Raw genomic sequence first — 13,918 nt, forward strand, 5'->3', positions numbered from 1 at the left:
CCTACACATTGGCAAGTACAAGTAGCTTGTAAGAAATGAGCCCAATGACAACATATTTTGGAGTTTCCCACATCTGAATGAAAAGACCGTCTTTTCATTTTTAATTTTTTAAATTTCCACTTTAAATGAGAATGTAAAAGGGGCCATCTCAGAAAGAAGGCCTGGCTTGCACGCTTCTTTCTCTCCTCTTTTGTCATTAAACAAAATTAATGGTACAGCTTACTATTCTCACTGTTAGTAGGAATATAAATTGTTAACCTTTCTGAGGGACAATGCACATAAGGCCCCAAAGCCTTAAAAATATTCATACCCTTAAAGCTCGAAATTCTATGTCTAAGAATTATTTCTGAGGAAATAAAAATGGGATGTGTATTTAAATTTAGCTAAATCATTTAAGTATTGTTCATAATAGTGAAAAAGAAATCAGAATAAACATAAATGTTTAACAACAGGAACTGACAAAATAACAGGCAATTCTGTTCTATGAATACTCAGCACTCACAGTAGCAATCAACATAGCTCACTGCTGGCAGTCCTACTAGTCAACTCTGACTCTTCCTCTTTTGCACAACTTTTATCCTGGGCCCCAGTTCTAGGCCACCTTCTCTTATCTAGTGCTGGGCTTTAGGTGACCCTACCTACTGTTAGTAGGACCGGATTTCCAAAATATATCCCAACTGTCTACTTCTCCCCATCTTTAGTGCCACACCCTTGTCTAAGCCATTATCATTTCTCACCTGTCTCATTGTTCTTCTGAGCCCTGTATTTAATTCTCCACAAACAAACCAGACTTTGTTTCTCTCTTACTTAAAATCTTCTAGGAGTTTCCCTTCGAACTTCGAACAAAATCCAAACTCCTAACCATACCTATGATGTTCTATGTAACTGGCCCTTCCCCCTTCTCCAACATCATCTCACACAAATTTCCTACAGCCACATGATCCTTCATCCAGTTCCTTAACATGCCAAGCTAGCTTCTAATTTAAGGCCTTCCTCTCTCTGGCAGGATCTTGCCTTAAGCTGGCTCCTTATGCACACCCCTGTTTAAACGTTCCCTCTTTAAAATTTAGCCTTCCCTGATCATCCAGTCAAAAATAGACACCATCACATCACCATATTTTAATTCTCTGCGTGGCATGTATGACTACCTGATATATATATCTACTTATATGTTTTATGTTTACTTGTTTTTTTAATCCATATTCTCATCTTAGCATGTAAGCTCCATGTTAGCAAAGGTCTTGACTTGTTCACTACTATATGCCAGGTTTTGTGGACAAAGTAGGCATCTTACAAATATTTTTGAATGAATAATGAATCAACAGTGTGTAACCATTAAAAAATACGCTGTAGAAAACAGCAATTCAGAAAGATGTTTGTATTATTAATATCTGAAAAAAGAAGAATGCACAAATATATGGACAAAATATTACAGAAAGGTTGACAAAATATTGACAGGAGCTATCTCTGGGTGACAAAATTATGAGTGATTTTTAGTTTTCTCTTTTGTTTACCTATTTTCTTAATTTATTACAATGGAGTCTTTGGTATGAATTTTAAAAATAAATACAGAACAGTTTATTTATTTTTAAAAATTAATTGCTTACCTTCAAAAAGGGAATGACTTCTTTCATAATTGCTTTAATTTGCCGGTCCAGTTGCTGCGTATCAATTCTAGGACATGGGACGGTAGAAACTTCACTTACAGATTGCTGTGAACTATGATTTTCAATAACAGGAGTTTCCACTTTAAAAAAGAAAATGCTGTATTAGCAAAATAAAGTCTATGATGTTATATGTATACACTTATGCAAAATTCTAAAGAATATTAAACTCTGATGATTTTATGCTAAAATAACATAATGGAACAGCCATGTAGTTCTAGTACCCCTGATAATTGAAAGAAAAGTGGTCCAAAAAATCCCCATTAGGGCTTGCCTGGTGGCGCAGTGGTTGAGAGTCCGCCTGCCGATGCAGGGGACGCGGGTTCTTGCCCCGGTCTGGGAAGATCCCACATGCCGCGGAGCGGCTGGGCCCGTGAGCCATGGCCGCTGAGCCTGCGCGTCCGGAGCCTGTGCTCCGCAACGGGAGAGGCCACAACAGTGAGAGGCCCCCGTACCGCAAAAAAAAAAAATCCCCATTACACATCACATGGGGCTCTTATTTTTTTATATATGGAGCAATGAGTCTTACTTTTAATCAATTCAAGAACACACCTTCTAAACTATCAACCGTAGTCGGGGCAGCAGCACCATCCTCATCCTCAATAATCCTGCAGGTGCATCTGACATTTGTGTTACTTTCAGTCTCAGTCTTCATACGCTCATATTCTCTCATTCTGGCTAATGCTTGATCTAAGTGAATCACAGTGTTACCTGCATATGGAACAGAAATATTTCTAGAGAATATAAAAGCAAACTTTTTCATGTATTCCATAAAATTTATTAATAAAAAAATAATGTCTGAACATAGGTAAGAAAAACTACCTTTAACAAGTTCCAGATACTGTACTATTTGGGTACTTGGCATACACTATCACGTTTACTTAATCCTTAAAATAACCCTATAAAGTAGATGATGGTACCCTCATTTTCACAGAACTTAAGTGACTGCCCAAGGTTTCACAGCCAGTTAAATACAGAATCAAGAATTGGAACCCAGGTCTCTCAGACTCTCAAGTCCATGAATACTTGGGTATAGTTTGATGTGCTACAGTCTGGAAAATGAATCAGGCACCTGGGCATCTTTCTTTTCTCTAATTTCCTTTCCAAATTTAGGACTTGGGTTTTTTTCTCTCTGACCTATGCAACCCTCTAAGCTTTTGTTTTACTACTGATGTAAAAAAATGCCATGTGCCATGCCTCAGAGTTACCTGGGTTTCCCACTATAAATTATATATGCTAAGAAATTTCAGTTCTTACCCAAATTATGAAGTTAACATTTTTATTGAAGACGTGATTGGATGAGGCATTGCTACCTCTGAATTTTTCCTACTAATTAACTGGAGATCTTAAAGGATGACCTTTAAGGGAAAGGAAATTAACATTTTCTGAACTTCTATTAGGCATGCTAGAGAGTTCTGTGTATTTTTCACAAGAACATAGCAAGGTAAATAGGACCTCATTTCCTTAGTATATGCAGAGAGTCAGAAAGGTTAGATGATTTGCCCAAAGTCAAAGAGTTAACAATTCTTGAATTTAGACTGATGGATGGATAGACTTTTAAGTCCACATTCTTTCCACCACATCTTGCCTTTCTAGACTTTTGTTTCCTTATCAATGCCATTCAAAGACTATATTAAAGTCGTGTTCTAAGATTATAAAAATTTTGCTTACCCAGATCATCTGTTGCAAAAGGCTCAAAATTTGAAGATACAGACATGACACTACCATTATCAGCATCATTTTGCTCACTTATTTTATGTGTTTCTCTCTCAAAGTTCTTCTCAAAAGTTTCCTAAGTTATAGTTTAAAAAAACAAATAAAAGTCACTAATATTTCTTTTAAAATTTTATGATTAATATTAAAAATTTAACATAGAAACTAAGTATTTGCATAAAACACTTAAAACTGTGATATAATGAAAGTTATAAAAAGTTGAATACAGAGTCACAGAGAATATTAAAATATTAAGTAACCTTGCAGAACACTTTGTCATTATGGAGATGAAAATACACAGGCCCAGCTACTAATTAAATTCTATCTTGGAAAAGGTAACATTATTTCTACACCATCAGAGAAACTCTATCTTCAAACTCTAACAATGCCTAGTACCTTACTATGATATCTGGTTGTCTCAGAAGAAAAACATGACAGCATATTCATATTTTTTAAAATTAACTTTATTGAAATATAATTTACATACAATGCACCCATTAAGTGTACAGTTTGATGAGTTTTGAAAAATATATGCACCAACGCAACCATCTTTCCTAAATATAAAGACCATTTCCACCAGCCCAGAGAGTTCCTTTGTATCCTCTACACCCCACTCATATGATTTCTATTACCACACATTAGTTCTGCTGGTTCTAGAGCTTTATATAAAATGGAACCACTCATTATGTACTCTTCGGTGTCTGGCTTCTTTCACTCAGTATGTTTCTGAAATTAATCCATGTTGTTGTGTGTTTCAGAAGTTCATTATTTTTTAATGGCTGAAATAGTATTCCATTGTATGGATATACCACCGTTTGTTTATCCATTTATCTGCTGATGTTCCAGTTTGAGGCTATCATGACTAAAGATCCTATGAACATTAGTGTACAAGTATTTGTGGACATGTTTTCATTTCTCTTGGATGAGTACCTAGAAGAGAAATTGCTGGGTCACATGCCAAGTTTATGTTTAACTTTTTAAGAAACTGCCAAACTGCTTTCCAAAGTGGCTGTACAATTTTTACAATCCTACAAGCCGTGTGAGAGTTCCAACTGCTCCAAATTCACACCAATACTTCTTATTGTCAATCTTTTAAATTTCAGCCTTTCTAGTGGATGTGAGATAGTACCTCACGTAGTTCTGATTTGCACACTGGTCATTTACATATCTTCTTTTGTGAAGCGTATGTTCAAATCTCTTGCCCATTTTTTTTGAGTTGATTTCTTACAATTGAGTTGTAGAAGTTCCTCATATAGTCAGGATTTGTCTTTTACACAGTCATTTGCCAGATATATGTACTGAGGTTGTTTTCTCCTAATGGTATCTTTTGAAAAGCAGAAAGATTTTATTTTTATGAAGGCTGATTTATCAATTTTTTTCTTATGTCAAAATCATGATTTTCTTTTCTTTTAGAAGGTTTATAATTTTAACTTTTCCAGGACTGTAAGTAGTTTCAAATTAATTTTTGTGTATAGCGTGATTAGGAGACAGCCTCAATTATATTTTGACTGTAACTCATTTCACAATTGTGTTCTTTCCTAGCTACTCATCTTTTAAAGTTTTCTCTTAAATTATGAAATGACAGGTTTGTCCCTGATTAAAGGAAATGCAGGCATTAGGGAACATGTTTTAAGAAATGGAATCATTTTGCTACTCCTTTAAGTAAGACTTGAAGGTAGATGTACCTTTGCCATTTTATAGCACCCTGGAGTAGAAGATGCAAATTGTTTCTTCCTCTTCCTAAGTCTCAATTCCTCAACCTCCTTGACTATAATCCCCAGACGTCTACTTTAATTCTCTCTTTCACGGCATGAAGACTTTTACACGCTCTGAAAGGTATGTGTAAAAGCTCCATAAATGGAACTCAAAGGACCTTGGCCTAGAAATGTGGAGAATGAGACTCTATATCCATCCAGTATGGTAACCACTAGCCCTGCAGCTATTTAAATAAAATTTAAAATTTAGTTCCTCAATTCCAATAGTCACATTTCAAGTGCTCGATAGTGCCAGTAGTGCCAATAGTCACATTTCAAGTGCTAATGGGTACTGTATTAGACAATGAAGATATAAGACATTTCCATCACTGTAGAAAGTTCTACTGGATAGCACTGCTCTAGATCTGCTAAGACACCTACTTATAACGTATTACTGTATCTTTAAATTTTAACTTTAAAACCTTGTCAGGTTAACTTTATCATAAATTGCAGCTTAATTTTCAAAATTTACTGTTGATGATGCAAACCAATGGGTTCAAATCCTTTAAAATAATTGTAAGTAATGCCGCCTATCTGAAATTTGGATAAAAAGAAAGGCACTGGAGTTAAGGCTATAAAATTACTAAAAAAGATTTCTAAGAACAGACACTCTTCATGCTCCCTCAGTAAGTTATTTCAGTGCCTAATCAACTTAAATGTAACCTAGTAGCTCCTATTTTTTATGTATACAGCTGGACCACTTTTCATTTCCCACGAAAAAAGAGAACACAATTTTCAATTAGTTAAAGTAACAATTAATCCCAAGTAGCAATTAGTTACATTAATTTGTATTTGCCATTATAAAGTCAACCAAAACCATGTAGTTCTTGCACACAGGTTTATGTTCATAGTAGTACAGGAGTTGGAGCCTAGTGAAGAAAAGTTTTAAGCAGGAAAGATGACTTGGGGAAGTATTGTTTTAAACATGAGTAAAATAAAAGCAAAAATTGAGAAAAAGTCCTCAATAATTGTAAGGAAATTACTATACATGAAGAAGAGAAGATGATCTTTTTGAGAAAACACTGTCTTTTCAGAAAAAAACGTGTATGTTATATTAACAATGGGCAGAAACACAGTAATATGCTTCCAACTCTATACCTATAGCAGGTATTTGCTAATCAATTATGACACTCTTATCCATGAATATCCAGGTGCTGAAGTTGGTATAAAAAAGAATGTACTGGGCTTCCCTGGTGGCACAGTGGTTGAGAGTCTACCTGCCGATGCAGGGGACACAGGTTCGTGCCCCGGTCTGGGAAGATCCCACATGCCGTGGAGCGGCTGGGCCCGTGAGCCATGGCCGTTGAGCCTGCGCGTCCGGAGCCTGTGCTCCGCAACGGGAGAGGCCACAACAGTGAGGCCCGCGTACCGCAAAAAAATAAATAAATAAAAATAAAATAAAAAAGAATGTACTTGTTATCCCAGGACCACATATAATCTTTTACAACAGAATCAGGGTCTGAACCTTTAAATAGGTGATTTCAAATGCCTAGTTCATTATCTCCTCAGTATCCTCGTAGTTTGCCATACAGTTATCCAATCCAGTATGTGTGAGGTAGGTGTTATTTGGAGGACATAGTTTATTGAAAATATACATTTTCCTCACCACTCTTTTCCATTTCCAGGCCCTTTTTATTTTACTCAAAATTTTCATCAATTTTAATATATTAAATTACATTTTCTTCCAGGCTTTCTTTTGTCTAGGCTTCTCTTCTAACTCAAAGACTAACTCAATTTATCTTGTATTTACTCAAGGGTTCTTTGATCTAACTGCTGTCTGGTTTACTCAATGTCTTGAATGAAGACAACAATTTTTACTGAGTGTCTATTATGACTCAACTCCTATGTTGGACAAAGGAGATATAAATATGGCTATTTCAGACCTTATAACTTATTAATTTTTGGTGTTTGACTGCTGTCATATTGTGACTGAATTTTATACCTCACCTCAAAATAAAGCAATACACTACACTCAGCTTTTTAAAAAAGCTAAAAAACAAATATATTAGGTATACTCACAATTTATTAACAACCTACTTAACTTTTGTTAGCTGCATACTGAAATTATGTCTACAATTTCATTAATCATTATCAGCTTACATCATCAGTAGTAGCAAGGCTTTCACTGGGAGTAAGTTCTGAGTTTGATGCTATCCAAGTACCAGAATTCACTGACTTTACGTTTTCCCCTTCTTTTTCATGGTTCTCAGAAATATGTCTGGATACTATGTCCTAAATAAGGAAATAAGATAGATATGAAAAACATTAGTGTTTAATCACAAAATTAAAAGTAGAAGTAGATACCAGAACAAATGCAATACTCCTGACCTCAAAGGTTAACTATGAGGAAGACATAACATTTAGGATAAAACACTAAAAAACTGCTCAGAAAAAGACTTTATCTAAAGCTACATAAGCTATATAAGATTATTAAAATGGCATGGAAATACATAAAAAAACAGATCAAAATACTTATGGAACAAGGACATACTTCAGTCTAAGAAAGTAACCAGACAGAATGGTGAAAAATGGCAGTACCAGAAAGCGTAGGGGAAAAAATGTTAGATACCTGCAATGCATATAAAGCCCTCTGTCTCAAATAGTCTGTATTCAGTAGCTGAAGTTCATGGAAGAGTTCAATAAGAAAATGTGGACGAGATTCATTTTGAGAAATCAACGTAGCTACTTCAGAATAAATGGTATCCCGCAAAGCTTCAAACATGGAAAAATCACTCCCGGTTTCTGGAAGATATAAAGAGATCAGGAAGTTAATATTGATGAAATACATTCCTATTTCTTTTAACTTGCAACATTACTCTCACCTTTAAACTACTTAAAACACAATTCTATTTCAGAGCTTTTAAAGTAGAATAAAAATCTTAAAATTACCAAGAAAAAAATAATCTTAAAAATATCAAGATATACACTAAATATTTACTAGAGAAATAACATTACTTAGCATTACTTAGAGCAAAGTTATTTCTCAATGGAAAATTTTACACATTTCATAGGAATAATCAGTGGAAATCTTTCAGCACTTGAATGAAATAAGCAAATTGCAAACAATTTTCTTTTTTTGCTAATATGAATTTTTTTACAGAAAAGGAAATTCGTTTATTTTGTTAATGTTGAGAACTAAATGCTGCCAAGGAAACATACTATTTTAAGGCTTATCTAGTTAGGTCTACTGATTCTCAAATCTCCGCAATCATGCTGTATTGATGAAAAACTGAATTTGTAACTATAACAAAATAGGTCAATTTTACTACAGTGTCTTACTGACATACTCATTATAAGTTGGAGCACGCAGTGAGGATAATGAAGTTTTCAGTTTCACAGAATCTAGGCATCACTCTATTATTTAGCAACAATTCTGCTACATATATTTGTTTATAGCAAAGAATTATCACCCTTAAAGGTATACACTCATACCTTTACTTTTAAGAGCACAAATTAGGAACTGTTTCCATTTTGAGTTCTCTACCGAAAAAAAAAAAATTTCCCAGTGTTCTTCTAGCTATCAAATTCTGTAAACTTTCTAGAGTAATAGTAGAACCACAAGCAGCTAAATATTCAAGTTCTACAAAAATCAGTGATAAGTTTTCAAGAAAGAGAATTTGAAATGTTGAGTGTTTTAATATATTGTGTTTTCACATAAACATGCAAAGATCATTAAGATTTTAAAAATTCACTTTTTGCAAGAGAGAAATTTTAAAAATGCAAAGCAAATGTGGTTTAATGAAAAAACTTTCCATTAATTTACTAGGCAAATTAACATCCTCAGGTCTCAATTTCCACAAGTATAAAATAATAAGGGTAATAAATATGCAACTTCCCTATCTTGCCTCAGACATTTATGAGTATAAAATGAAATAATATACTAAAATTCTCTTAGTAGTTTTAAAATGTTCAAATGTGCTATGTTACTATAAAAATATTTACTATGAGCAGGAACCAGAACTATCTCTGTAGTAAATCTCTATTTATAGGAAAAATCCAGGTAAGAAGATGGGATGTCACACAAACTTTCCCAATTTATACACTATATTGTAGTTTGATCAGTTGTTTTAGAAAAAGTTTTTTATTTTAAAGATATAAGAACAAAGCATATTTAATTACCTCTGTATGTGATAAAATTATCACTCTAAATTGTATATCAGTAAAGATTAAATTATTCCCGAATAATGAATTATGCCAAACATATGCTTCATCCCTCCCACCTACAATAGAAAAGTGTAAAGTTTTTGCCAGTTTCTCCTCCTGGACTAAAATGCATTAGTTTAGGCTAGAAAAATCCTTGATCTCAGCCAGATTTGTCTGACTCCATCTTGTTTTTATCCTACTTTCAGCGTTCTTTTCTTCTTTAGGAAGTACCACTGATACATTTAGCTTCCTCCATGCTAGGTCCTTGTTTTTTTTGTTTTCTTTAAATTCCCCTAGAGGTTCATACAGGCTTTTCTTTTTTACTCATGTATAGCACAGGAGGCATTAAAGAATATTTACAATTCTAAATCATACAGAACCATGTCTAAAGAAAATTCATAGTTTAAGGACAAAAATAGCATTCTGCAATTTTCCATGACCTTTATGTATCATGGTCTTTGCATGTCATAGTTGTTTTTGTTCAATGGTTTATTTTTTTATACATGTTGACTGGTAAGGAAAAATAAGAACTACAACAGAAGTCATACACAATACTTAACACTGTAAATCAGAGCTAAGAATAAAAGTAACTATATTTTTGTTTCCAAAAAATATGAATGCTCATAAGCATTTAAAGAATACAAGATAAATAACTTCAAATAAAACACTAAATTATAAAAATGTTTTCTATTACCTACATGAATGTGTTGGTTATGTTACATACACTAACAGAAAATGAAAATAAGAAAAGCAGCCAATTTTACCAACCAAGTAAAGAATTATAAATGAAAACCTTCAGAATTTAGTAAGTATGAATTCTTTCTCTTTTATCAGCCAAATAACACATACACACTAAACTAAATCTAAAAAATTAATTAGAACAATAAAACTAAGGATTTTTAGGACCAATGGAAGAACTAACAAAAAGTGGACACCAAAACTAAGCAGATTGTTACCTGGCGCTTCATTGCATGCATTTCTGTTAGACTGCTGTAGTATTCTCCTAGCATGTGCTGTAGGAAAGGGCAGACATAAGGATGAACATAAAATGTGTATGAATAGTAAAGACAGGGTCTGTAACATGAATAAATGAATGAAAAAAAGAAATAAGCAAATTTCTTTAAAATCGTTTGCCTGAACTGAAATGTTATCACAAGGTATGGTTTATGCTCTGTTTAAAAATAATCTCTCTTCAGGGAAAATATCAAAAGATCTGCTATAAACTTGTGTTGATGTGACTGATGATGACTATCATAATAAACTTCTACCATTCACTCTTAGAAGCATACACATCAAAGGGAACCCCCCACAACCCCCGAGGGAGAAGAGGACTGTATACAGTTCAATACTAGCAGCCGTATATGCTACAATCTAATGATCATATAACAAAAACTACTCTTACGTGCTATAAAGAATTTTAGGGTAATGCTTAAAACTATAACTGTCTTTTTAGAAAAGAGGAGTATTTATATTATTCAAACATTTTTTTAGTTCACCAAAATTTGATGGTTATATGTTTCTAAGTGACAGTAATAAGATCTGAAGTACTATGACCAACTATCAATTATTTAGGTAACTGACATCTAAGTTATTAAGCCTATCAATTTAGTGCCTTTCTCCAACCTCCACCCAACTGTTTATTGTTTGAAGACATCAGTATTTGATAAAGATAGTGAAAGGAGATGGAAACTACAAAACTTTGGTAAAATGCTAGGGTCGGAACAACAGAATTGATATGTTTGACAAAAGGATCTTGGACTTAACAGGAGACCAGGATTGAAACTTCGGTTCTACCATCTGCTAGCAATACAACCTTGAGGAGGTCATTTCAAAATATGAATAAATGTGATGTTTCTTTTCTGATTACAAAAGTAATAAATACTCATTATAAGTTTTATAAAATATAGAGGAGTTTAAAGATAATAAAACCACTATTAACATTTTGATGCATTCTCTTCCAGCTTTTTTATCCAGATTTTTGTTTAAAATAGTTGGAATCATAATGTTCAGTCAACACCTAAATCTCAATTTCTTCTTTTCACTTTTGTTTCCTTAGGATGGATGCCTACAAGTACTGGGTTAAGGGCATGACATTTTTCCCAAAAAACTGTACCAGTTTATACTACTGGTCCTTTATGAGCACTGGGAAAAAACAGGCACCCCCTCTGATCATGTTTCCTCATCTGCAAAATGAAAACAAAATGAATTCAAAGGATTATGAGGCTCAAATGAGATGAGTAATTTGTTTAGTTTGCAAACAGTAAAGCATACTACAAATGGTAGCTACTATTATCATTTTCACCAAGGGTCTTACTGACAACTGAAAATTTAGAGTCTATATTTACTGCCTCCCTCTCCATATTTCTTTGAGACGTACTTATTCTTTATAAATCAGGGACGTGCCAGTATTTACTTAAACTAAAATGGCGGCAAATACTTATGGCTCCATTCATTCAGTAAACACTCACTGAGTGCCTACCATGTGTCAGGTTCCATGCTAACATTTAAGATACAAATATGAAAAAATATTATCTACTGCCAAAGGAACCAAAAAGGTGATACAGACACTTAAACAAGTAAATACTACATAATGTGATACAGGCAACAAAAGAGGTTTACACAGGCTATGACAGAAAAACAAAAAGGAGAAAGGGTAACCTCTCCCAGCTTGGATTTGGATACAGTTCCAGAGTTGCAGAATTAAGATTTTACTTAAGAGCCAGCAGAGACAAAGGCCAACAAAGAGCAAAAAGGACTTGAGGCAGGAAGGACAACTGCTGAGGTAAGACAACTGCTGAGTTGGCTATGGGAAAACTTCAGTTTAGTGCCACTGAAAGAGTCAAGTTCAAGGCACAAGGTGTGAGAAATGAGTCTGGAGAGGCAGGAAGGAATCAAATCTCTGCTGGTCAGATATGTTACATTGAGGCATCTGGACTTTCTCCTGCAGGCACGGTGAAGGCCAAAGATTTTAAGCAGGGGAACGATGTGATTTTATATCCAACTCTTATTCAGATAATATTTTCAGAATTTCAAATTAGGAGTACCAAATTAATGTCAACTACACTTGTTCATTCAGAATTTTATCAAAATGCATCAAAAGATAGTATCACAATAACAATAAAATATATTTCCAGTCTACACTTCTTGACATCAAGAACTGTGTACTGTAAACTCTACTATAAAACCTTTCACATGATAGAAAAGTGTGATAGATGAATTTTAAGCTTGTTTTAATACAGCTTTTCAAATCTAAGGTGAAGAAGTCTTTAAATTAAAACAAACCAAAAAAAGAACATACCTGAAGATATTTCTGTAGACCTACTATATCTTATTACTTTTTCCAGCTGCTCATGATTCTTTCTGCTGAATACTTTTGCTTGAACAGGCTCTTCAGTCTGGGCTGAATGTCTGTTCCTACTTTTGCAAGGTTCACATGTGCTAGACATACTGGCACTTTCATACCCTTGAGTAAAAAAAGTGACAACTGTTATCAGTTGCAACTAACTCAAACTGAAAGGGAAATTGATTTCCATAGTGAAACAGTATAGGTCACTCAATTTAGAATGCTGTGAAGGCCTGGTATAACTAGAAATCAAACTAGTAAATAGTATGTTTCAGAAAAATCTTTGCGATAACCTTTGTAGGCACAGGATAACAGTAATAAATTCTAACACTTCATTGTCCTTCAATATTCATCTCAATGAATACATCCCAACTCAAACTACATGGCAGACCTTATATAGCCCAAATTCTCTACTAGACTCCAAGCTAACAATTTTTCAGTATTAGGAAATACAAGAAAGAATCACATCTAATCTATATATGTCCATGATAGACAGAAGAATAAGGGGCATTAAATAATCAGATGTCTGCTTTTGTATACCTTTTGTTTAATATGACTTGGTATAAATGGTATAAAGCCTTCCCCACCCATAGGTTATACATATATTCTATTAACTCTTCCAAGTTTTGGAATTAATCTTTTTTCAGTTACTTTTCGGCATCTAGCACAAGGTAGGAATTCAACTTTATTTTGTTCCACATGGATAGTTGGTTACACCTACCCTTTTCCCACTGAATTAAAATGCAACCTTGGTCGATATATTAAATCTCCACATTTATTGGGTTTTATTTCTGGGCATTCCATCTGTTTAACTTATCTAATCCAATGCCACAGAAGTTCTACACTATGTTTAAACACCTGGTAAGACAAGTCCTATCTAGCGTCTTTTCTTAGCTATTTTTGGAGACTGGTCCTTCCACAGAAGTTTCGAGATCTTTTTCCCCCAATTTCAAAAACAATCCATGAGGATTCAAAATAGAAACACATTAAAAGTATTTATTAATTTGAGGAGAATTTACTTATTTTTAAATATTTATTTATATATTTATTTGGCTATGCCAGGTCTTAGCTGCAGCACGGGGGATCGTTGTTGCAGCGTGCAGAATCTTTAGTTGCAATTTTATAAATTCTAACTTAAGAACATAGTTATGCTTTTATATTTGCTTAATCTTGTTTCGTGTTCTTCAAAAAAATTTTTATAGATCTCGTACATTTCTTGTTAAATTTATTCCTAAGGATTTTTGGTCCCAGTAGCTTTGGATACTACTATGAAAAGAATACTCCCTGCCACTTCCATTTCC

At 33.9% G+C, this 13,918-nt stretch overlaps 1 protein-coding gene across 22 annotated transcripts in view; it reads right to left on the reverse strand.

Annotated features, from left to right (window-relative positions):
• PCM1 (pericentriolar material 1) overlaps nt 1-13,918 on the reverse strand; it is an 88,574-nt gene that overhangs the window by 17,683 nt on the left and 56,973 nt on the right. For 10 of the 22 annotated variants that reach the window (XM_033848694.2, XM_033848704.2, XM_033848698.2 and 7 more), the window contains 7 exons: nt 12,573-12,737; nt 10,231-10,287; nt 7,701-7,873; nt 7,232-7,363; nt 3,336-3,456; nt 2,217-2,375; nt 1,608-1,747 (listed from right to left, as the gene is read on the reverse strand). In XM_033848694.2, the coding sequence (XP_033704585.1) occupies nt 1,608-1,747; nt 2,217-2,375; nt 3,336-3,456; nt 7,232-7,363; nt 7,701-7,873; nt 10,231-10,287; nt 12,573-12,737 (947 nt within the window). The remainder of the gene's footprint in view (nt 1-1,607; nt 1,748-2,216; nt 2,376-3,335; nt 3,457-7,231; nt 7,364-7,700; nt 7,874-10,230; nt 10,288-12,572; nt 12,738-13,918) is intronic. The other 12 variants (XM_033848702.2, XM_033848703.2, XM_033848713.2 and 9 more) reach the window with 3 other exon arrangements.

The sequence above is a fragment of the Tursiops truncatus genome, chromosome 21 (assembly GCF_011762595.2).
Source record: "Tursiops truncatus isolate mTurTru1 chromosome 21, mTurTru1.mat.Y, whole genome shotgun sequence".
In the NCBI taxonomy this organism is placed as follows: Eukaryota; Metazoa; Chordata; class Mammalia; order Artiodactyla; family Delphinidae; genus Tursiops; species Tursiops truncatus.